This window comes from Excalfactoria chinensis, chromosome 1 (genome assembly GCF_039878825.1).
Source record: "Excalfactoria chinensis isolate bCotChi1 chromosome 1, bCotChi1.hap2, whole genome shotgun sequence".
In the NCBI taxonomy this organism is placed as follows: Eukaryota; Metazoa; Chordata; class Aves; order Galliformes; family Phasianidae; genus Excalfactoria; species Excalfactoria chinensis.
In genome coordinates, this window is record NC_092825.1 from 59933092 (window position 1) to 59958942 (window position 25851).

The following is a 25851-nucleotide window of genomic DNA, read 5'->3' on the forward strand; positions in this document are numbered from 1 at the left end:
AACGAGCAGGGGCACAGCACTGCCCCAACCACATGAACAAAACAAACACACCTGTGAACCTCTCCAGAGGAGTTTCCACTTTGAACACCACAGCACCGACTAGCTCAGCTCAGCGCAGCGCTGTAACTTCAGGAAGCAGAAGGCGCTACGCCTCCAAAATTCACCCTACCGGCAACCAGCCCGCTTCACCCCTCAGAGCACGCTACGCCCTCACGTAACGGCTACCAGCACTTCCGCTTCCGCACCCGCTGGCTGACGTAGCTTCCGCTCCGGAACGCTTCCGCCGTCGTCATTTCCGCCGCTGCCGCCAACACCGCGGTCGCCGTTTCCTACCCGGCTGGAGGGTAGCCGCGTCCCCGCCCAGCTCCCTGCGCGTCCCGAGCTCAGCCGCCGCCATGGCCATGAGGCAGACCCCTCTGACGTGCTCCGGGCACACGCGGCCCGTGGTGGACCTGGCCTTCAGCGGCGTCACCCCCTACGGCTACTTCCTTATCAGTGCCTGCAAGGGTGAGCGTGGCTGGGGGGCGAGGGGTGGGCGGCCGCGCTTGCTTCACCGGCCCCTTCCAAGAGTCGCAGTCACTGGGCCTGCTCCGCACTGAGGCCGTGTGGGCAGCGGGCGGGTCTGCGGGCCGCTGTTCGCGGGTTGCGCGTGGCTGTGGCCATAGCCACCCATTTGAAAGGTTTGCGATGGGGAGAGTAGGGAGGAGGGTTGAGGCCAGCATTCAGCGGGGCGCCTGTGCTCTTAAAATAATACCTGCTTTCAGCGTGACCAGATGGAAAAGGGAACTGGTTGGAGGCTGTTTTTGCCGGGTTTTAGCCCGCAGGGCTTTAGGGCTCCCATTCATTCAGGTTGAATCCCACTTGTGAAGGAAAGGCTTGAAAATTGTTATCTATAAGTAGCTATAACTACCTCTTATGTACGTATCTGTTACACACTTTACAACCAGCTCCTTTGCAACTGAGGCAGCTGCCTTGCTTATTGCAGAGCAGTGATTTCTGCTTCCTTTCCCTTGAGAGCTCTCTTCTGCTCGTTTACGGGACTAGCATTTTCATTCGTATGCATATGAGTTCATCTTCACATGTGTTCTGTAAAAGAACATTCCTCGATGTCTCTGAGGATTTAATGTTCAGCTCTATTCTTTGTGTGAATTATATCTGGCAGCATCCTAGCAAAAAATAATCACAATAAAGGCTTTCTATTTCGTTTTTCCAGCATATTTCTTTGTGTTTTAAACATCTCTCATTATAAACCCCAGACTCCTTTTTGTGTGCTGTTAGTCTGAAAATACTGTTCCAAAATCAATTGAACTGACCTGCCCAAGGGTGGTCAGTCTGGTGGCGGTTTGATTGTTCCATGTTGGTGCGATGGAATTGTTTCCTAACACAGCTTGCTTTTTTGTTATGTTGTCTGAATATTGATTTTGTTTTTCCAAAGATGGAAAGCCTATGCTGCGTCAGGGTGACACAGGAGACTGGATCGGCACATTCCTAGGTCATAAAGGTGCTGTCTGGGGTGCTACGTTGAACAAAGACGCCACTAAAGCAGCTACAGCAGCTGCAGATTTTACAGCGTAAGTGATTACCTGCTTTTGGAGTCTTTCTTTTGATTTCAGTCAATAGCCTTTTTTTTTAATATGGCTGTAGTAAGTTGCTGTGTTTTTTTTTTGTTTTTTTTTTTTTTTAAGTTGTTACCTTATATCGATGTTACAGCCCAGAATTTAAGGTTTTTATGAGCAGCTACAGCTAATTCTATCTTGCTCAGCAACTGTGGTTGCTTCTTGACAACTATACTTAGTTATTGTGCTGATTTATTGGAATAAACAATGCCGTGCAGTTCTAGACTTCACTACTGTAGTTATTCCAGAGTGGCAAGAGTGATCTTCGTTTTGTGTACTGCTTTTTATTAGAAGACATGCAGAAATATTAGTGAATTATTTCTTTCATTTTTGATTTGCTTGTTTGAACTGTTTGCAGCGTACGTTAATATATTTGACAATTCAAATCCCGTTCTTAGAATTAAGTCCACAGAAGTTGCAGAGAAGAGCTGCCTTTGTTTGTCTTAAATCTAAAATGCTGATCATGTGTTATCCTGAAGAAGTCAGTGAAAGAAACTGATGGGACAGTAACAAATTCTTCAGTGAAGGAATGTTAGGTATAGGTCTGTAGTTCATTACAGTGTAGCACTTAGGACTAAAAATGTTATGATAGTGTCAGGAAGGATTATATAGGATAGATTAAGAGAGACAACTTAACTTGTCTGTTCACATTTGTCCTGGAGCTACCAAAATGTATGTGTTCTCTCTTGTCATTTAGCAAAGTGTGGGATGCTGTGTCGGGAGATGAACTAATCACATTGGCTCACAAACACATTGTCAAAAGTGTGGATTTTACACAGGTATGGAAAATCTTTATAGCATATTCAACAGAGAGGTAAGGTCTTTGGCAAGTTTTGTTATTTGCTATGTTTTTTTATACATACATTTAGGCTGGCAAGTAATTTAGCACGCATTTAAGCTTTGATCTTACAAATAACAAGTTGTAATAAATGTTTTAGAAACTGTCTGAGAGAAATAAATGGTATTTTAAGGCTTATGGATGAAGGCTGGTATTTCAATTCAAAGTAGAGTTGACCCTTTATAACTTCTGTTTCAGGATAGCAATTATCTGTTAACAGGTGGACAAGATAAATTGTTGCGTATCTATGATTTAAGCAAGCCGGAAGCAGGTGAGTCTGCACTTGCTTACTACTGGTTATTTTTGGTTTTCTGTTTGGTTGATTTTTCTTGTGTGTGGACTTTGTGAATCACAAAAGACACACTTGAGGCTTGTTGTACAAAGGATGCGTCTATAACAGTTTTCTATACTAAATCAAATTGTGTTAGTCTTTAAAGTAAAATAGAGCTTATCTATGAAGTGTTTTAAGGATAGTGTGTTTTTCTTTAACAGGGACTTACTATGAGTAGGTCTGACTAAAATTACACTACCTGAAGGGCAAAAGACTTTTCATATTGAAGTGTGCTTAAATTTGTATCAATAATGAACTGCTGAAAACTGATACCAAGATAATTAATATTGATGTTAACTGACATTTTAGTCTTTTTAAGTATAGGCTTTTTAAGTTTAGACAATTAGATAGGTTCCTAGATTGAAATCTGTAAATAAAAGTTAGTAGTGTCTGAAGTAATTTTGCAGCTTCTAGTAAATAGAAATCTATGTAGATGACTAGAGTTCCTAAACTACTGCACGATGTTCATTTATATTTTTATGTGTACTAAAATACTTGTTCTTATTTTGAGAACCTGATGTTGTCAGTGGGCATACTTCTGGTATTAAAAAGGCTTTATGGAGCAGTGATGACAAACAGATTCTTTCAGCTGATGATAAAACTGTCCGGTAAGGAAAAAAAAAAAGCAAACTTCTAGTTTTCTATGAAGCTCACTTTTGCTTAATGTGTACAATTTCTGTCAGAAGATTTTTATTTCCTTGGGAAGTAGTAATAAAGGTTGTTTGATTCTAGATTAGAATATGCGCATGTAATCCAGTTTTTCATGTTGTTGAAGATGTAATTTTTCTGTTGATTCTGATTTGCACCATAAACATGTCCTCCCTGATAGGAAGAGGTGGTCTCTGATAACTGAATAGTAGAATTAATTTGATTTTTATAATTCTAGAGGAAATTAAATTCTAGGTGAGGTCTTGTGAAGACACATGCTGAAGTGTCTCTGCCTTGTCTTCTGCAGTCAAGCCTTGAAACATGCATTGGGTGAGGGTTGGGATATAAGGCAGGGAAGCCTCTCTGAAGACAGTGCCTTCTTAATAGTCATAAATGTCTTTCTCTTCCATGTGGTAAGTTAAGAAAGCTTCTCTGGTTTTATTAGATAGATCATCCCCTTAAATGTAGATGGGCTAAAGCCTAGACAGACTTGGCTGCTAGGGAGATGAAATGATAAAGATCCTTCCTCAAACTATGCTGGCCAAAAAAGAAGGAAGATGTGCCTTGCTGCTTCCACAACTTTCTGGTTGATGTGATCAGCATCATCTCGTGTCTACTTGTCTCGTTATTCTTATACTTATGGCATAGAGTAATAGTGGCTTTCTGCTTTGTGGAAGGGCAGTGGATATAGGGTGAAATCACAGTTGCAGTCTCCTTGTTTCTGTTTTGGCTCCAATTCTTTTTCAGTTACCTCATTCAAGATAGGCAAGAGACTAGTCTTTTTTCTCTGAATTTTAGAAATTGAAATAACAGCATTCAGTTATTTAATGAAATAAGAAACTCATAATTTATAGAATGGTTTGGGCTGGAGGGGGCTGTTAAAGTACATCTAGTTCCAACCCTCCTGCTATAGTCAGGGGCACCTCCCTCTAGACCAGGTTGCTCACAGCCCCTTCCAGCCTGGCTTTGAATGCCTCTGGAGTGGGAGCATCCACAACCTCGCTGGGCAACCAGTTCCAGTGTCTACCCTCAAACCCAAGAGTTTCTTCCTAATGTTTAATCATCTTGGTGGCCTTCCTCTGGTCCCACTCCAACAGCTTGATGTTCTTCTTGTGTTGGGTGTCTCAAAACTGGCCACAGTACTCCAGGTGGAGTCCCATGAGGGCAGAGTAGAGGGGCAGAATCACCTGCTGGTCATGCGTTTCCTGTGTTGAGTTTCATCAAATGACACTCCTGAATCCGTCTCCTCAGGGCTGTTCTCAAGCTATTATCTGCTCAACCTGTGTCTGTGCTTAAGATTGCCTCAACCCCAGTGCAGGACTTTGCACTTGACCTTTTTGAACTTTGTGAGGTTAGCATGAGCTCACCTCTCAAGCCTGTCTGGCTTGAGATGCATCCCTTCTCTCTAGTGTGTCAACTGTACCGCTCAGCTTGGTGTCATCTGCAGATTTGCTGCTCCCAATCCCACTGTCCATGTCATCTATAAAGATATAAAATAGTACCAGTCCCTGAGGAATGCTACTCATCACTGGTTGGATGCTGAGCTGTTAACTGCAACTCTGAGTGCAAGTGTCCAACCAATCCCATATCTAGCGAGTGGTCTATCCCTCAAATCCATTTTTCTCCATTGTGGTGACCAGGATGTTGTGTGGGACAGTTTGTTTCAATTTAATTTGATTTTAGTATAGATATTTCTTGCCTGCCTAGGCAAAATGCTAAATTATATTAAATGAGTCTATTAGTTTCTTAAATTAGTATTATATCTCTGTATGTTTTGAGTTAAAAAGGCAGAATGCAATCTGAAAGTTTTGCTTCTAGAAAGCTGTAATGCTCAGGAGACGTAATAAAGCTTTTAGTCTTTTAAGAGAATCCTTGAGTAGTTAAACAGTTAAGCAGTGTGTGTACCATTTAATGTAGTTGTTAAGTTTTAAAAGTAGCAGTATTTTAATGTAAACTTGCCTTAATTCTCATGTAAGTAAAGCAAAGCAAAGAATGCTGCTGAAAATCTGAAGTGGCTGTAGAATATTCTTTATTAGGGGGCTTTTTGCAACCACAACATGTTATGGGTGGAGGTGGAAACTGGTGTGTTAAACTGATCTGAGAATCTTTCTTCTGATTTTTCTTAAGCCTCTGGGACAGGAGTACCATGACTGAAGTGAAGGCATTAAATGTTGCGATGTCTGTGAGCAGCATGGAGTATGTTCCAGAAGGGCAAATACTTGTGATAACCTATGGGAAGACTATTGCTTTTCATAGTGCGGAAACGTGAGTCTAAAACATGGAATCTTTTTGAGTTATGGGTTTGATAGTGAGTAAAACTGATTGTACAAGGCCAAGATCATGATGCTGTTAGAACCGATGTCAGCAAATATCTTTGCCTACCATGTTGTCAGAGACAAGGTCTGAAACAACTATCCTTTTCTAAACCAGTGGTCCCCAATTGTCTGCGAGACGGTAGACTGTAATGGATCAGTACCATTTTCATAGTTCAAAACTAACTGGAGTTGTCATTAGATAAGGTTTTCATCCAGAGTTCAATTAGTGATTTAAGAGAAGTGATTTATACAGTTTCTATGATGTTTTAAAGCAAGTTGCAGTCATAAGTATGTGTCAGAAAGTACTTTGAAATGTGTGAACTTATCTGTGTGTTTTGCTTGTTCTGAACTTGTTTCTAAACTTTATGAGCTTGACTTGCCAGTGTTAAAATTTGTTTTGGAAACTGCATGTGGGTGTCGTCTGTCTTTCTTAAAAGCAACTATGATTTGTAGAATCACAGTTCCTTTGCTTTCAGGACCTTCTTTAAAATACCTGTTCTTTCTCCTCCCTCAGTCTGGAGCAGATTAAATCATTTGAAGCACCTGCTACAATCAATTCTGCATCCCTTCACCCAGAGAAAGAATGTTTGGTTGCAGGTGGTGAAGATTTTAAACTCTATAAATATGACTATAACACAGGAGAAGAATTAGGTATGTTTGACTTCAATAATAAAAAACAAGTTTTGACAAGTATTAGACAGATGACATAGTGGCTAATGAATTAAACTTGTAGAGCATGCTGTGCTGCAAACTTATTTGAGTACAAGATAATGGAAAGGTAAGTAGTCAGTTAAGAAGCTTTGTTCTTTGTTAGAATAGCTAATGTTACTCTTGCAGATCTAATTAAAACCTCCACTAAACAGCTCTGCAGCTATGGGGGGGGGGGGAAATGTTGAGTCATCCCATACTGCTGCAATAGCAAAACTATATGTTAACTTAAATGTCGTACTGTGGCATTCATTAATTATGTCTAATGAGTCACAGTTACTGGATTGTATTTTAATGCTGGCCATGTACAAGTTATTTTAAAGTGTGTTTTAATCTGTTGCTCCTATCTTTGTTTAATTACGTAGATGCATGCTTAGTAAGCGGTTGAAGAATGTTGGCTTATTTTGTAATTTTGCCTATAATAATGAAATGTCTGTCTTCTTGCATCTAATTCAGGTAATAGTAACACTTAGTTGCTATCCCTACAACTTATAATAATTAGAAATATTGTTTTGTATCAAAAATAAAGTACTGGGGAAGTTTCCCTGATCCATGTTTTTATTCTCCTTTCAATCAGTTTTCACTCATTTATTTGTACTGTTGAAATTATTGACCTTGATATGTTCTCTTATAGAATCTTACAAAGGGCACTTTGGTCCAATTCACTGTGTGAGATTTAGCCCTGATGGGGAGTTATATGCCAGTGGCTCAGAGGATGGCACACTAAGGCTGTGGCAGACAACAGTAGGAAAAACCTATGGTCTTTGGAAGTGTGTAGTTCCTGGTAAGCGTGTGTTTTTTGTTTTCTTTTTCCTGGTCTTACTTGGCTGCTTCATTCAGAAATCTTAGTAGTTTTGAATTCAGATTCAAACATCATCTGAATTTGTTACAGTATCACTGCTGTCATTTGGTATCTTCATTGCCACTCAAGTCTGTTGGATTTAAGGTTTTACTTCTGTAGCTGTCATTTAAGCAATTCAAATGTGAGCTTAATGAATATAGGCACTTGGTAACAAATTGCTTGTGTAATCTCAAATCTTCATGTTACAGGGCAAGATGTAGAAAATAATTTTATGAATACTTAGGATATAAGAATCTTAGGGGGGTGGGGGGGAATATAAGTTTTCTCTGTACTTTCTCTAGTATTTTGGGGGGGAAGGAGCTCAGGGGAAGCAGTGCTTAGAAAACTGCAGACAAGTAATAGTTGATAGAATTGCTTACCCAGCTTTTACTCCTCAACACTAAATAAGTGAGGTTTTTTTTTCTGCGTTTTCAGAGTGAAACCCACTTTTCAGTCTGGGTTGAGCAGAAGTGGAGGTACTAACCATTTCCTTTCCTCTCTACAGAAGAGGAGAATGCAGAAGCAGCAAAAGCAAGGACCAGCCTTCCAGGAACTGCAGAGGAGGAAATAGGTAAAACATTGAACTGCCAGCTTCTTTAACAGGGAAGAGTTAACTTTTTCCAAATAACTTCAGGCATTTTTCACTCCTCTCGAAAGATCTTTGAGCATGTTGTTCTAGGAAACGGCATGTTAAGTGTCAAAATACTGACTTGAGCTGTGGGATCTTGCAAACTTAACAGATATGGTAGAAAAACCTGAATTGGGTTAAATGGAAAACTAAGCTGGTCACTGCACATCAGTGCAGCATTCTTTGGTTTATGTATGTCAATTGATTCTCTCTATTGAATTGCAGAAGAAGTTGCCTCTGAAAACTCAGATTCAGTGTACAGCTCAACTCCTGAAGTCAAGGCGTGATTATCTCAACTGTTACGCAACGTATGGACATACAAGACTAAATCAAGTGAGCAGTGATAAACAGCAGCCTTCCAGAGTGCACTCTCTACATAAGGCAAAGATGGGCAGTAATTGATGAGAATGCAGTGGAACTGGTTAGGTGTTGTCTGTAAGAGAACTGAGTATCCAAAAAAAAAAAAGACAAGTAGTAGAGTTTTGCTATCTTTTTAGCATAACTGCCTACTGTCTTTTGAAAGAAGTGTGCAAGCCAAGATCCAGTCTCTCTAATTTCAATTAGACTCATTGTAGTGCGTTTTTCTTTATTACGGAGAAAGAAAAAGAAAAATATTGCTTTTACCCATTTTTTTTTTTTCCCTTTAAAGTTGGAAGATTTGGCTTTAGTTGAAAAGGGGATTATGTACTAAAAGTATTCAGTTTTTGTTTCATTGTACACTGCTTCTGAATGTTTAACTGTTTTCAGTTGTCTAAATAAAATGCCTCTCAAAACTCTTAGCTTTACTCTTTAGCATTGGGTTCATGGAACGGAAAAGCAGCCAAGTTAATGGTATAATACTTTCTAGCATCTGTTTTTGTACTATACAGAGGGAAAGCAATAAGAATGTTTTAGTGTTTGGTCCAGAGAGTGGCAAGTTTCTTGATATGTAAGCCTTGCATCATTTTATTCTTTAACTTTTGAATGTAAAAGTGAGTCTCTAAATCAAAAGCACTGAGAACTCTTAACCTAAATGTACTGACTGAAATATGGGGTTGTACATGAAAATCTCAGAGGTTGGCTCAGTTTGTAAAGAACCTTGGGTTTAGTTCTGTAGACTGGATTAAAAAAAGAAGTTACACACGCGAGGTCAAAACCCATACTTTCATCATTAAAGAGAATATTGCCATTCTTCTGCTTGTCACTTCCTTTAATTTTAATGCTGAAAGACTTAATTTAAAGTTGCTCTTTTTGGAAAGGAAAGTTATATATTATATAATTTTATATATACATTATATAAACATATGTTCATATACTTCCCTTTTTTTTTTTTTTTTTTATGTTAAGACTTGTCCTTAATCTGACTCTTTCCCAATGGCATCCCAGTAATGTTAGAAGAAAGCTGAAGCTTAATGTTTGAAAACCTTAGTATAAATCGAAACAGAGGTTCCTATGCCTATGCATATATATCAAGTCTAAGCATAAAAAAAACACTTTCTCAGTGAGGGCAGTAAAATGCTGGAAGTGGTTGCCTGGAAATGCTGTAGAGGCTTTGGTGTTGAAGATGCTCAGAACCCAACTGGACATGGCTCCAGGGAGCCTGCTGTAGCTGAGCCTGCCTGCGTAGGGCGCCTGGACTCAGTCTTTGGAGCTCACTTTCAGCCTTAATTTCTTTTGTGGAAGTGGGAGGAATAGAGTAAAAACAAGGAAAATAAAGAAGGATAAAATTAGTCTTGGTTTCTTGGTATACAGTGGTATCTTTAAAAAATTAACAATAAAGTAACTTAACTCCAAAATTAGTTTTTGAATAGTCTGTTCAAGTTTTTGACCCAAAAATTGTAATGTAATTGCTAATACATTTAATGCTTACAAGGGTTCCAAATCTCATACTTCAATCTACAAACTTACTAGCTAAATAAGATGCATTTAAAACCAGAAGCCCACCCCAATGAAACTCCTTGTGCTGTATTTCAAGCAGGCTGCTGAGCATTCCATAGTGACCTGCTCTGTCAGCGTTACAGGAGCCTGAACAGCTCTTTGACCTCAGCAGCGTGGCGGCCAGCCCACGCTCCTTGCTGGCGTTCCGGGGGCGGAGCAGCGGGATGGCGTCTGTTTGCCCCTCAAAAAAGTCCAAGTGACCATGTGGGCTCGGGGACACCTGGCACCGGCATGTCACGCCTCCGCGCCATTGCTTGTGCCGGTGCCCGGGGCTCCCCGGGACGGCTGTTTACCTGAGGCAGAGCAAGCAGGGCGAGCTTCGCTATAGGCGCCGCTTCCTGCTGGCGCGGGGCGGGACCGGCGCTGCTTGTCTCTCCCCGCCCCGCTCGGGCCCGTGAGCGCGGGCCATGGCGGCCAGAAACGCGGGCACCGGGCTGGGTAAGAGTCGGCGGCCTGCGGGACGGGAGCTTTGCGGGGCTCGGGCAGGGCCCTGTGCTCTGTACGAGCGCTGAAGAGCGGCGGGAGCCGGCGGGCGTCCTCACGCGAGGCTTGATGGTCCCGCGGCCGCGTCTCGCTGCCATGCCGGCTCCTGACTGAGTGAAACCTTTTTAGTGCGCTTCCTTCTCCCTTCCCTTCACCCAGAGGGTTCAAAACACTTCTCGTTGCTTCGGTTTTGGTTTTCTTTGCTTGCCGCCTGCTCGATGGGGCTTTTCCTGATGTGTGCAGGCGATACTCGGTGGCCGAGCCTCTACCTAATGAGCCGCCCAGACGGACTTTCCCGTACCACTGCCTGTGTAGAACCTGTATTTCTGCTGCCGGGCTCGGGGAAGGAGAAGCAGCCTTCCCACTTCTCCACACAGCCAAACCCGAGTGCAGCGGTGGCCTGCATTCAGGTGACCAGCCTCCCGAATGGTCACTTTAAGGAGGGATATGGCAGTTCGGTGGACAATTTGAAGCTAACTCTGTTGGCATTCTCTGCAATCACTGACACATAGCTCTAGAATTGAGCTGTTGCGTTGCTCTCTGATGTGCTTATCCTTGGGCTGCTTGCAGAAACAGGTGTTTGAACTGTAACCATCTGAATGGCATCTTTTTTTTTGCTGACACAGTTGCATTAATAATGCAGTAGCAAAACTTCTGTGTCTGTTACAAAGTCAGCACACGAGTTTGCACATGCACTCCAGCTATTGTAAGCTAGGCGCATGTTCCACTTCGTACTGTAAGTTTATTCCTACAGTTAATTGCCTGTCTATGCATGAACTTAAGAAACTTGAATCTGAAGTCAGTCTAGTTCTATCAAACAGTTGTCCTCCAACAGGTAGGAGTAATTATAAGGAAGGCAGTGCTGCCAAGTATAAAATCATTGGTAACTTCCTTTGTTCCAGTTAGTGCCCATTGCCCCTAGTTCTGTTACTGCACGCCACTGAAAAGAGCCTGGCCCCATCCTTTTGATTCCTTTACTTTAGATATTTCTAACGAGTGATGAGATCCCCTCTCATACTTCTCCAGGCCAAACAGTCACAGATCTCTTAACCTTTCTTCATATGCTCCAGGCCCCTAATTATCTCTGTGTCTCTCTGCTGGATTTAATCTTGAAGTTAACAGTTTTTCTTGAGCTGAGGAGCCCAAAACTGGACACTGTACTCCAGATGTGGCCTTACCAGGGCAGAGTAGAGGGAGAGGATCGCCTCCCTCAATCTGCTAGCAAATTGTCATGAGTTCAGCAGAGGGCTGCCAAGATTACTATGACCTGGAGTGCTTGTCCTATGAGGAGGGGCTGAGGGAGATGGACTGATTCAGCCTGGGGCAACATGGCTTTCAGCAGCCTGTCCAGTCCTACATCAAATAAATGGAGCCAATGTATTCATGACTGAGCATAGCACGAGTTCAAGAGAGAACAGAAATGAACAGAAACCAGAGAAGATGAAACTGGATGCAAGGAAAAATTTTTTCATGCGGAGATGGTTAGGTAATGGGGTAGGCTGCTCAGAGGTCCTGTGCAGTCCTCAGCTAAATCCTTAAGGTTCTTAAGACCCAAGTGGATAAGGCCTTGATGACTGACCTGAGTTGAGAGCTGACACTGCTTTGGGCATGAGGTTGGGTGAAAGACCACCTTAACCCAAGCCAACCCAAAGTGTTCTATGATTATATGTTCTTATATGTATATGTCCTTTTATGATATTGTATATATATACATACATACATATATGTATACATTCTGAGTAATGAATAATTAATTACAGTTGTTTTGCAATGTGTTCTTTTTCTTCAAGAAAATCCATCCGTGTTGTTCAGCCTTCTAGTCAAAGGGCCAAAGATACGTTCATTTTGTTTCTACTGATATTTTTAATTATACGTAGTTGATATTTCTGAGCCATTTGCATATGAGAGCTAGCCTGTGGTAAGTGGCATTTAGATAATGAAGTGTTGCATCCTTCTTCAAGACAGCGTAATTATGTTCTAATATATTAATAGCTGTTTTTATCGCTTACAGTGGCTCTGTTCCTTCACTGTTTCCTCTTTAACACCTTCTGAATCTGCTGGATAACTTCAATCATATTTGAAATAAAGACAGATATCTCAAAGATAACTGAGTCACTGGGCAGAATGACTGAACTACTTCCACTGTTGGCACAAAGGCAGGCACAGCTCAGCAATGACATGGCTCCTCATTACACATTTAATTTGTCTTTATTAAGTAATGATGTCCTGCCTTACTCCATGGTCATACGGACCATATCAGGACAGCTGGACTACTGGGGTAAGGAGAAATCTCTGTAGCAAGGGAGAAAGTGAGGGACTCAGAGCTGCATGAAACCAAGCTCCAGTTGTTCTACAGCTCATGGAGCAGCTGACTTTCTGGGAAAAGGCTCATCAGTGGTTTTTGAAATGCTTTGGAGGACACTGAGCTGTTTTCATGTGACTGATGCTCAACACTGTGTGATCTTACCAATGTCTCAATGTAGTTGATCTTATTTCTACTTCGGCTTATGCCTTATTGTGAATGCTTATGACTTGCAGACTGAAATTTTCTCATATAAGAAGGATCCAACATGAGAACAAAATAGGTCTAGTGAAACAGTCACTCTGAGAAAATATTTACAGCTTCCATGTAAAAAAAAAGAATTACCCTCAAGCCCATAAACAGCTTACTTGGTAACGTAACTCTTCAACAAGATATGATCCTGAAGTCTTTTGCTCAGTTATGCATGGCCAGCTGGATTCAGCCTGCGTTCACTTGAGTATTTCATATTGAGTAAAGGTTCAGGACACAGTTTCATAATAGTTTCTCCAGAAATAATAGCTTTCATCACTTCTCTTGCCCATTTTATCGTGTGTTCATGGTAAGGAGGAGCACACATGCTGTTTCTGGCACAGAGAAGGAAATAAACAGTTGGGGGACAGCTTCTTTTGGGGACAGAGCTGCTTTGAAATGCTTGTGAAACTACAGCCTCGGGCATTTTTTAGCTTTCTTTTTTGCCATCTGAAGGGTAACATCTACACGTTTTCTAAAGCTTCCAAAAAGCTGAGTCTTTTTTTATGAGGAATGCGTTAGATATCTTAGATATTTATGTAATTATACTAATGAAGTGGTTTTATTTATTGTTTTTCTGATGAACTGCTTGGTATTTTTGGATTCGTGTTCTCAAAGGAAGGAGTTGAATTTCCTGTTAAGATTTTGAGTATTTTTTTTTTTTTTTTCAAATGTCTTTAGAGGGAAAAAAAAAAGTAAACTTGAAGAGTGATTACAGAATATTGGCTAATTAGCTATAGTGTAACTGCTTTAATTACTCTTATCCCCGAAGCCACATGATTGTGCAGATGACTAGCAGATGACTTATTTAAAAAAAAAAAAAAAAGACATGTTCACACTGCAAGGTTAATGAGCCTAATTAAATATAGTTTTCCTTAGCCAGATACTAAATTATAAATCTTGGGGGAGTGGAGGAGGGGCAGAATCTAAAGGCGGTCGGTTCTATTTGAAATAATGGTTTTATTCTGATTTTTTTTTAATGAGAAAAAGAAGAAACTGGAGTTGTAAGTGATTTTTCTGAATAGAGACACATTCATTTAAAGATTTGGTGAGACCTCACATGGCAGATTTAAAAGTCTATTTAGTCAGTCGTGGTAAGACATATTTATTTTCACTTGCCCACTGCTTTAAATAATGGAGAAGTGGGCTTGAATGGGAGATCTGTGTCAGACAGAAGTCTCCATCTGTGCTGTATATTTCTAGAACCTTTGTCCTTCTTTGCCATGCATTCTTTTTATTACATAATTAACCAAGGCCCTTTTGGTTCTGAATAGAATTTTTAAAATGAAACATAATAAGCATATAATCTTTCAGGTTACTCACTCCTTTAAAAGCAGCAATGGGTGAAGATTAGTTAGCAGAAGTAGTAGCTTATTTCATTTCCACTGTGCTTCCCTTTCTCCTATTGATTGTGAATTTCTTTGGTATTACTTGCTAATCTTACCCCCTGAGCATTACCCTTAATTATTTCCTTTAATGCAATCTAGTGTGCAGTGCTTTGTTTCCTGAACTGATTACTCAAACCTGAGAATCAATGCCCACCCAAAAGTCAGGTAGGGCCAGATACAGTAATGTATGTTTCTAGCAACGTTCAGCATGAGATGCATCAGATAAAATCTTCTCCAAATAGTGAGCAATGAAGGGATAACCTACCCATGGGGAAAATTTCTGTCCTTCCACTTAAGTTCATGTATATGCTCCAATAACCAAGAGGATGAACATTTTTCATATTTGACAAAGTGGACACTGTCTTTGTGTTCTTCCAAACGCTCCTGCAGACAGCAATAGTTTTTACAGATCAATTATTATACCAGATTTCTTTGTTGTATCATAGTATCATAGTATCATAGTATCGTGCGAGTTGGAAGGGACCTTAGAGATCATCGAGTCCAACTCCCGGGTTTCGAGCCCCCTGTGTAGCGAAGCGGCACTTCTACCCCTGCGCCACAGGGGGGATTCGAACCCGGGCCCTGCAAGCAGCAGCTTATACCACTGCGCCACAGGAAGAATAGGTTACGGTAGAGTAACTGAAACTTCTGGGTCTTTATTAGAGAGTTAGAAGCTGATTTCCTCATCTAAATTGGCTTCTTTAATTTTATTGCATTTTTCCAGAGGAACTGGAAGATCACCATGTAGTCAGTAGAGTTCAAAAGTTATCGTGACAAACTGGATTACGATTAAATGATTGTCCCTGAATACTTGGCACACATTAGTAGAATCACTACGCAGAATTTCTGTATCCTTTATTTATTTGTTTGGGGTTTTATTGTTTATATTTTCCTTCTCAAAGGCAAATACTGAAAATGGTAGCCCCATGGGAGATCTGTGCTCTCACCTAGGAGAGCTGACCGTAAAGCAGCTGCAGTAGATGCAGCTTGTGTTTCAGCTGTCTGTGTTTATATGGTTTGCAGTTATTGATATTTAAAAAGTAGGAAAGATTTAGCTCTAAGTGTTGTAGCAATAGCTTTTCTTAGTTGCTTTCTACATGTCAGACTCATCTTTTATTTTTTAGATAATGTGACTTGTGGCGAGCAGCGAGAATTATTGAGGGTTTCTGTTACACTGGTTTTCATCTTGACCTGCTCCTCCTTATCTTGTACACTACATAGTAAGACTGATGCAAGAAGTACTAAATTTCTTATGACTGCTTTGGAATTCCTTTTTTTTTTTTTTTTTTTTTTTTTCTTTCCAATTTATCTGCTTTGGACACCATTTTGACCCTGCAGATTCTGCTTATGTTATTAAATGTATGTGGTGATAGGAAAGCGTTAGCAAGGTGACTGTGCTGAGAACAAGACTTAGCTGCATCTCCTACAATTGTCTTGCATATCTACTGAATAATCTCTCTCCTAATCTGTTTTCTCCGGTGTTATCTTTAAGTCTCATTAGGGAAACAAGGTTGTATTTACAGATATTTTAATTGGTTTATTAGTCCGGCATTTTTGTGCATGATTAAAACTAAAAAGTAGAAGGAAAGAGATGGGGACAAGAAATTAGTAAATTAGCAAGAAAGAATACTTGCAGAGATTAGATGTTCTCAATAAATCAGATCACCCAGAACTATTATCCCTAGTATCTGAACTTGTATCTGTACATAACCCCTAAGTGATGATGGTAACCGATGATTGCAACTGGTGGTGATTAGTTGATGACTGGTGATTGATGACTGTTGTTATTTTCTTCAGGGTATTTTCATGGATTGGTTGTATGATTAATATTTAAAAGAATTATCTATGTTTGGGGTACAAGAGGATTTAAAGATGTTCTGTTTTCTTTTATCTGCGTACTTCTCTGAGCAGGAAAATACGAGTTTGTGTTTATTAATATTCAAAATTAGACCTTTGATTTATCACACTATGCAGAAATTTCAAGCTGTGAGGGTGTGAACCATCAATTCTTCTTTATCATTCAGTTACCCTTAATTAAGAGATTATCATTTTATGGTGCTTCTACTATTGGACATTTTTTATTCTTTTTGTAAATGTTGAGTATCCACTGCTTTTTTGGCTCTGGTTATTGTTTATGAGTACTGTAACTCATTGAAATTGCAACCCAGACCACCTGCAGTGGGCATCTAAAGGAATTCACAGATGGAAGATGTCTGCCCAAGTCCCCCAGGGTGCTTGGCAAGGTGAGCACTTCTAAGGCAGGCAGGTACACGTATCCTTCCCAGCAGATGTGCTGCCCAGGAATGCTTTTGGAAACTTGCAGATAGTCCATCCCTCATAGTAAATTCATTAAGAGTAGCTCCAGGTTAAAAACAGCCTATCTGTATTATTACACAAAAGTCTGTCCAGAGATTTTTGTGACCACGAGAGATACAGTTCCTGCAATCAAAGATCCATGCACATACAGATAAAATGCCATTGCATCCTTGTTGCAAGAATGGACTGGCTAAATGTTAGCTTACTCTGGAATCAAGAAGTAAATCAGCAAGCAACAGCAGAAGATTGTTTATCTGCAGCGTGCATACTAAACTTGGTAGGTCGGGACTAGAAACACAGCATCTCTCACCATCATTAAGTTAATTCAGTTTTAACAGCAAACAGTGTCTGCTGCGTGAAACATCCAGTTCACAGTTCATCCCCCGAGAGAAGTTTATTGTAGTGTGGTATTTTGAACTGCTTAGAAGCGCAGAAGCCCCTAAAAGGATACAAAAGCACAACATGCTTTTCAGAGGACCAAAACAAATCTACAGCTTCCTTCTGAAGTCCCACACAGAACACTAAAAAAACACAGGAATAGATTATAGACATTTCTATTTTTATTCTTTTCTCCCACATCAGAGCTTGGCTGGATTTCCAAAGTGTATGTGAACCCACCTGCAGTTGTAAGGCATGCAGAACAAATTCAGAAATGGCGGACTCTGAAAGGTAATTGGCAAGTAAGTGCTCTTTTTATGCATTCTGTTCCTGTATTTTTGAAGCAGTCACTCTCCCTCTCTAGGCTGAAATATTGAATTTTCCCCAAGATGCATGTAAACTTAAAAGATGTGCTTGTCCATGTCTTATTTTAATAATTTGTATTTGATGATGATGGGATGGAATAAGGTGACGCATTTATCCAAACAAGTTAAAAACCTTATAACTCATGAGTGGCAAAACCGCAAATGAATTTCAGTCATCTTTATTCATGAGTGGATTAAGTTGTATATTACTATCCCACCACATTTATTCTGTATCCTAGGCAGACTTCTCTGCACACAGCCTCCTTATTTTTTAATTTAAAGCTGTAAGATATGATCGTGGTCCCTGTCAAGTTTGACCTACCTGGATGATTGTTGCTTACTTAAACATTTCCAACAAGTGTGATTTCTTTGCTTAACTAGTTACTGTTGGAAACTCAAAAATCCTAACTGGCTATGGTACTTGATGTGCATCTCTGTGTGTGTGTATTGCTTTGGTGGACAGAGCTGGGCGTAGGAATGCCACAGATAGACAGTTTGGCATCATCGGGTAAGGACAAAGTCTGAGAAATGCTGTGGAATAGGCCCAGAACTCCCAGTGAGCACTCAGCTGTGGGCTGTAAATGGTGTCCAAAGGACAAGTTGATTCCTGTTTCAGTGAGCAAAAGTGTTGTTCCTTCCGTCTGCACACTAAACAAATGGCTTCCTTTCAGCAGTGACTGATAAACTGGGAGTAGGAAGTAGGAAACAATAAAAGAGCAATCTTTATATTGTAACTTAATAGGATGAAGCCGCAATCATTTATTTGTACTTATTTCTTTAATAATAATAATAATAAAAATCAAAGTAGTTGACATTCTGAGCTTAATGTGGCAGGCAGCTGTTCTGAGGTGGCCAAAGCTACCTTTGTGACGAGCATAAATCTGAGGTAGTATAGGATGGAAGTAGAAATCGTTTAGAACCAAGCAGTGGTTTCAAGCTGCAGCAGGGGAGATTCAGGCTGGACATTAGGAAATATTACTTGTAAGAAAGGGTGGTCAGGCACTGGAATGGACTGCCCAGGGAGGTGGAGGAGTCCCCAACCCTGGGCGTGTTCAAGGAACGATTGGATGTTGTGTTGAGGGACATGGTTTAGTGGGAGCTATTGGTAATAGGTGAATGGTTTAGGTCTTTCCCAACCTTGGTGATTCTATGATTCTAAGTGGTCAAACTTAGACTGACCAAGGCCAGTAACAGTTCATTGCTCAGCTCAGTACCCCCAAAGCAGCTTCTGATGTAATATTTGTTACAGGTTCGAAAAGGAGACTGTCATTAGCAAAGTAGGAAAGGTTTACAGGCTGGCCTGACTCTTAATATTTGCTGAGTAATGCCTCCATGTAGAAACAAGTTTTGCCTCGTATGCTGATGAACCATGTCATAGAATGGAATGGTCAGGAAGTGGTTGTCCTTGATAGGCTGTATAGACTCAAATGGCCATCACTGCCATCTCTCTCCTTGTTGAACAAGTGCCAAGCAAAAGATGTCTGTTTTTATTGAAGCCATCGCTTCAAATGAGCATTCACTGGAAGACCTCCAGCAAATATTTCAAAATAATGTTTCAAGTTCAGTTTTTGTTCAACAACAAACCTTGAAAAATATTTGGATGTGGTTTTCTTCCATCCTCTAATCAATAAGTCTTTTAGTGTTCTGTAGCATTTTCCTCTGAAGACTTCTGTAGCCCTGTAATTTAGCTCTTGGTCTGTTGTTTTGTTTTTCTAATTTTGTTTTGTTTCTCACTTATTAATTACATATTTCTTTTTAGTCCCAGATTCACACAAACAAAAGAAGCATCTGAAGTCTAGACTCTTAATTTTGAAAAATTGTGGGTTCTTAACTTCCACTGCTTCTGTGTTTTATTTTCTCAGAAGGACAGGCATACAAATGTGTTACTGTATGAGGGCTGCACCGAAAGTAATGCCTCCTACTTTATTCTATTAGCACATGATCTCAGAGGCTGGTATTGGTGGTATGGCAGTAAAGGTTGAACCTTCCTGCCAGTATTGTGTTACACTTTGTTCCTGTGTGACAGATGGCATCAGAGGGGCAGTCTGACAGAATGGCATCTGGTATGGATGTGCATATGAAGGAAAGGTGTGGCATTGAATGCCTCCGTGTGGAAGTAATAGCACCCATTGGAGGCCAAACACTGAATGTGAACACAGTGAGATGGTGGTTGGTGTTTTTCAGCAGTGGCAACAGCAACTCTACTGGTGCATATTTTCATGAGCACAACATGCAGGATATTGTTCATCACTGGCAAAAATGCATAGCTAATAGTGGTTAAAAAGTGTTTTGAAAAATAGTGAGAATTTGCTCTATCAAATAGTGTGATTGTGCTCTTTGTATTTGTTGTAGTTGCCCTGGATATAAATAGGAGGTGTTAGTTTTGGAACAACCTGTGTGCAAACCATTATTTTTGTATCCTCTATATATACAGCATACTTTTCCTAATTTTTAGAGTGATTACCAGGATTTGGATTCCTGGTTCTAAGTCAGTTTGGCTTTGGAAGCATGAACTGAAATATATTCCTTTCTTCACTCCCTTTGCAGGCTGCTTGGCTGTTGAAAGCTGTCACCTGCATAGACCTTACCACTCTCTCAGGTGATGATACTCCTTCAAATGTTCACAGACTGTGTTTTAAAGCTAAGCATCCCATCAGAGAGGATCTACTGAAAGCCATGGATATGCACGATAAAGGTTTGATTGTTTTTGTTCTGTTAGGTTTGTAGAGAAAATGTCTGTGTTTCCTCAGTATTTTTTTAGTTTTCAGAAAGGTGTACGAATGACCTCTTCTATTATGGAAACAGTTATGGTAGACAGTGTTGCAGAACTAATAGTTGTGAGAGAACAAAATAGGTCCTACATGGTCTTATTCAAAGAAACTGCCTTAACTTTTAAACGTGTTATACATATTCTTTTGAGTTAATACAGTAATGTGAAGATGATAAGTCCATTCACCGTTTGGAAACCAAACTAAAGCGTAGACTCGGGTAAACACTGTAGGTTGTGGTACATAATAAACAGATTTGATAGAGAAACCACAAGCGTGTAACTTAAGTGTATGCCTTTTAATAACAGTGCCCTAAGGTGAAACAAATTAATCTCCTGATGTCCTTTCTGAATTGTAGAAGTGGGGGATTTCATGCTTAACTGATGCTGCTCTGCGTTACTCTTCAAGGACCCTTCCAACCTAAGCTATTCTATAATTCTGTGATACTCAAGAGTCTGCCACTTTGCATGTCAGAAAATAGGCATTCCATATGTGTAAGCACGTTATTTCTCCTCAGAAAACATTTTCTGTTACCTGCTTGTTTGAGTAATTATGATAGGTGACATCTTTGCAGCCCAATCTGCTTTAAGGAATAATTCCTTTAGTATGTGGTTATGTGTGAAACATATACACCCGGTATACCTCCAGAGTTCCCAGCTAAGCCAACAGAGTTGGAGGGAGACAGCCCTTATCCGCTGTTGGTAAAGCATTGACAACAAGTTGACATTACTGAAGCAGGCTCCATCAGAAGTTCAGATTTTACACCTGAGACTGAACCTGATACAACTTCAGAGCAAACTGAGACTTTCAATATAAAACTTCTTTAAATCAGACAAGCACTTCTGAATTTTTCTAGATGCGATCAGTGATGTGCCAGTGAAGATCATTTGGCTTCTAACAATAAGAAAAAAACTCAGTGACATGTGTGGCATACTTCTACTATCAAAATATTTCAGTAGTTCTCTGCAGGCTTTTGTCTTCTCATTGAAGTTATATGATGTAAAACCAAGGGGCAAGGTCAGTTCTCTAGTTTCTAGCCATACATTTGAAATATCAAAGCTTAGCCTTTTTTTTTCTTTTTCTTTTTTTAACTAAACTTAGATTAATGGACTTTTCAGACGGTTGAAAGATTAAATATGAGAGCAATTATCTGAGACTGAGAGAACAGTGTTTCAACTAGAAATGCCGTAGAACTGCATTAACATAAAGACTGCTCTGTTGCTGCTGGGCTCAGCCTGGCTCAACAGGTAAGGACAGAGCTTGGCAGCAGTTTTTTCTCACTATATGCTGCTGACTAAGCATGTCTTAAATGTATGTTGTTAAACAGGGAATCTGTTGGTAAAAAAACACGCTGAGAGGTGCTTTAACTCCTGCTAATGCTAGTTTGTTCCAAGACACAGGTGGAGGACTATGAAGGAGGTAAAAAATATGGAGAAGCACTTATATGAATATCCCTGTTGTATGTGCTTAAGGTTCTTGTGAGAATACAAAAGTGGGAGAGAGGTGCAAATAACATACCTGTGCTCATTATATGGTGTACATTAGAGAAGTGCAAGTCTGCATATGAAAAAAATGAATTGTGTCTCTGGCAGGTATTACTGTCGCAGCGGTTTGTGTATATCCTGCAAGAGTCACCGATGCTGTTAACTCCTTGAAGGCTGCTGGTTGTAATATACCAGTAGCTTCAGGTAAGTGTTTTGTTAAAACAATCAGTTATATCTTTTGATAGATATATAGTTGTGTAGCAGTATATCTACATGTGTAAAATATGTAGAAAAATCTGGAAGTTCAGATTTGCTTTTGTTTCAGAATAAGGTGAAAAGGTAGCAGGTGGAAGGAAGGGAATTGTGGGGAGGGTTTGCTTATGGTTTTTGTTGTCGTTTGTTTTGTTTCAACTTCAAGCTTATCAGGAGTGCTAAGATAACAAGCTGGAAGCTCAACGGTGTGGTTCTTGAGCAAATCAGAAGACAAGTAGATTACTCTAATGCAAGTCTTGGGTTTTCTGGTTTGTTATTTTTGTTGTTGTGTTGTTTTTTTTCTCATTGTCAGTTTTTTGGCTTCTAAGTATGGTCCTACAGGTTGAATTCATTAAAGATTTGTGCAGAGGCAAGGGTTATTGCTGGCTGTGCAGCCTGCAAGTTCAAGACTTGTACTCTTAAATCTCATAGTGCCAGTTCTTTTCCAGTCACCACATGATAAACAAGTTCTGAGTCTACTCTAAGCAAAAAGCAGGATCACAGAATTATGTGATTTGGAAGGGAGCTCTGGATGTCATTTAGTCAAACCTCCTGTTCAAAGCAAGGGCTAACTTTGAAGTTAGATCAGGTGTTTTATGGTAACATCTATGTTTTCTGGGTTTTCATTTCTTTATTGTTGTGTAGGGAAAAAAAAAATACTACCTGCATTTATGTCACAGAAAATCTCTGACAAAGCCATTTTTATTTCCATTTCCAAGGTTACTTTAGGTTTTGAGCTTAAACATCATAAAGGAAATTCTAAGTAGACCTCATTAAAAAGTTTTTGCTGTAATGTGGTTTAGTTATTTAATGTATTACTGGGACTTAACTCAAAAATCTCCTTAAGAGAGTTGGGGAGAATTTTAAAACTGCGTATTGTTTCACATACAAGTTCACTCCTTCCTTGGTTTTATAGATACTGTGCTTTTGCAGGCCATTTTGGGAAAATTTAAGTCTTGTGAAAGAGACCTTTTCAAAAGAAGCAGTTAGTACCTGCTCGAAGGAGGGTAGGATGAGGTGCCTTTAGGTTTTTGATTGGTGATGGGTATTAAAAAAAAATACAGTGGCTTTCAAATTTTGTGGTGTGTTGTGTACACACAATTTTAAGTTCAGTTTATAAACCAAACTTTCTCCCCCCTTCCTGCATTTCCCTCCTTGCTAGTGGCTGCTGGGTTTCCATCTGGACAAACTCCTCTAGAAACTAAACTGGCTGAAATAAAGCTGGCTGTACAGTATGGTGCCAGAGAGATTGATATCGTCATTAGTAGGAGCCTGGTGCTGAGTGGCCAGTGGGAAGGTAAGGAAGCTAAACCAGTGTATATGTGCTAGTTCTGTTTCTTCCCCCAGTTTCTACATTATTAGTCCTTAAAGAATTTGATCCCTCCCCAAAGACTGTTAAACTGGGACACCGAACTAAACCAAAATAATTTTACTGAAGTATGACAAATTGCTGTTGTTTGTTTTTTTTTTAAATAATGCTATTACAAGTTGGGAATTCAGAATTACTTTATGCCTTAAAGATGGGATCTGTTGTTTCTACACTTTTGAACATTTTGTATACAGGATTAAAAAAATAACAAGTGAAATAGAGGAGAAATGAATGCCCACAGTGTTTGAACAGTTTTCTTAAACCCCCCAAGGGGCTGCTAATGTAAATGATATCTTATTAAATACACATTTCAGTTCTTGACAAAAAACGTGTATTTTTGTGGTTTTCTTTTTCAAAGTTGAGGGTACAAATTGACTGTTCATATTATTTTTGATGTTCCTGTGCCTGTAGACTGCAACTAATTAGTAAGAACAATAATGCTGAAGATGGTTTTTGCTCTAATTGCCTCCTTAATGTACTGTGAACGGTTTGCCTTAAGTGCTGACAATGCTCCTACAACTAATCTCAATGTGAAGGTAAACACATTATTGTCTTGGAATGAATTTTCCATTTAATTGTATAATGCAGTACTGTAATAGCTTGTGTGATTGGAAGACTCCATAAAAACACTGGTAACCGGTGTTCGGTTAAGGAAGTAGAGACATCATAGTAACAAATCATGTTTTCTGATTTTGGGCTTCTTTCAGTTATCATTTAGAATTGAATTTAAAAAACAAACAAAAAAAAACCAACACATGAGGTTTGTACATCTGTTTTTTCAAGATTCATATCCTGTTTTCCATGTGGTCTTACGTCTCGACCTCTTCATCTCCATCCCTTTGCTCTGAAATGCATGCAGGTTTACAAATGTTTGGCTTCTTGAAGGCAGACGTAGTTATTTATTTCTACCTTAAGTGATTCAGATACAGCCTCAGAAACTGATGGAAGATAGAGACCAGGTGACTGAGAATGGTGGTTCAAATTCTGTGTTCGCCAATATTAAGACTGTATGCACGCTTTCCTCTGCCATGCTTGTGGCTTGTAACAAACCTTATTTGCAGTTAGAAAGCATGTTGTTCCTCCACAAAAATTTTTGACTTAACCATTTTTACTGTACTTCAGACTTACTTCATGGTACATTGTTGTTCGATGCAGGTTGCGCAGAGCAGAGGTCAGAAAGTAAAGGTGTACATTTTTCTTTGCAAGTGCAAGCTCTAGATTATACAGCCCAGGATTATGAGAAGAATTGAGGAGAAGCACAGGTCAATTTAGTGAGTGTTTTTATCAGTGACTGAAATGAACTGAACATACACTGTTAGTTTTTTTCTTTATGGGAGGTTAATTGTTTCTAGTGATCGTAAGGACAAGGAGGACGTAGACATAAGAATGGTGGATCTAGTATAAAGCTATCAGTTTACTAAGTAAATAAATTAAGATTGATATTTGATTTGCTATTTATAGTCTTCTGTCTACAGCCAAGTTCAGAACAAGCTCAAAAGGCATCCATATCTTGGTAGTGGTTGGTCTACATACCTTTTACTGAGGGTAGCTTTTACAGCTGTCTTGCATTTATGCTAGAAACTCTGTTTATACTTAAAACCCAAGTATATTTTTATGGTTATTTTGTTAGGTTCTCATTCTTTGAGATATCAGATACTACTGACAAATGAATATGCACCTGGTGGAGTACTTTTGTCTTAACTGTTAATGTATTTCTGGCTTCATATATTTTTAGTCTGTGCCGTAATTGGGGTCACTATGATAGAGTAGTATTGCTCTGTGGTTTGTTTCAAAAGCTCATACAGTTAGTAAAAATTTTATTGCATGAGTGTCCAACCTTTTGGGTTGCCTAGGCTGAATTAAGTGAAGAATTGTCTTGAGCCATATATACATAGGCTGCTCCAAAAGTAATGCCTGCCATTTATTTCCATGGAAACTACAAGAGTTACAACGAGTACAGTAACTCTCTATGAAAGTCACAGTTTGATAGAGCAAATTCTTAGCTGCAAAACACTGTTTTTCAACAGAGTCATCAGCATTAGCATTTTTGCCAGTGATGAACAAGAGCCTGCATGTCATGTTCATCACAGTGACCCACTCTTGCTGTTGCCACCACTGAAATGCACCACCCGCTGTCTCGCTGTGCTCACATCCACTGTTTCATCTCCGTAAATGTTCAGCAAGCATTGATTAATGTTAGTAGGTGCAACTTTTTCTGCAGGGAAGAATTCAGTGACACACCTTTACTTTATAAGCTCTTCCCTGTCAGATGCCATTTTGTCAGACTGCCCCTCCACTGGCATCTGTCACATGGGAACAAAATGTAATGGAGTATTGGTGGGAATGTTGAACCTCTACTGCCATGCTGCCAACATCTGTTTCTGATGTCATAGGATAAAGTAGGAGGAATTACTTTTGGAGCAGCCCTCATAAAATATATATTATAGTTAATGCATACAAGTAACAAAATTTATTTGAACTGTTAATATTTTTTATTGAAACCTTAAAAAAAGAGCAGCAAAACCATAACATTAGTGGGATATTTCACGCTGTTTTTATGAAACTAGCTAGGGATGAATGCTTGCCCTGGGCTGGGCCCATAACTGAGTCACCGTCATGTTGGCACAGGGCAGGGGGCAGGCTGCATTTTGAGCA

At 39.7% G+C, this 25851-nt stretch overlaps 2 protein-coding genes across 2 annotated transcripts in view; both read left to right on the forward strand.

Moving 5' to 3' along the window:
- Window positions 1-265: 265 nt before the first annotated feature.
- STRAP (serine/threonine kinase receptor associated protein) lies at window positions 266-9702 on the forward strand. The gene is made up of 10 exons (XM_072338909.1): window positions 266-507; window positions 1436-1571; window positions 2314-2395; window positions 2653-2725; window positions 3297-3393; window positions 5561-5698; window positions 6263-6399; window positions 7091-7240; window positions 7803-7868; window positions 8151-9702. Exons 1-10 carry the CDS (start codon window positions 396-398, stop codon window positions 8210-8212), a joined length of 1053 nt encoding a protein of 350 aa, XP_072195010.1. The 5' UTR covers window positions 266-395; the 3' UTR covers window positions 8213-9702.
- Window positions 9703-10036: 334 nt separating this feature from the next.
- The window catches only part of DERA (deoxyribose-phosphate aldolase), a 52207-nt gene continuing 36392 nt past the window's right edge, over window positions 10037-25851 (forward strand). The window contains exons 1-5 of the mRNA XM_072348260.1: window positions 10037-10280; window positions 17163-17260; window positions 19871-20018; window positions 21684-21779; window positions 22990-23124. Coding sequence (XP_072204361.1) covers window positions 10250-10280; window positions 17163-17260; window positions 19871-20018; window positions 21684-21779; window positions 22990-23124 — 508 coding nt within the window. The 5' untranslated portion in view covers window positions 10037-10249. The remainder of the gene's footprint in view (window positions 10281-17162; window positions 17261-19870; window positions 20019-21683; window positions 21780-22989; window positions 23125-25851) is intronic.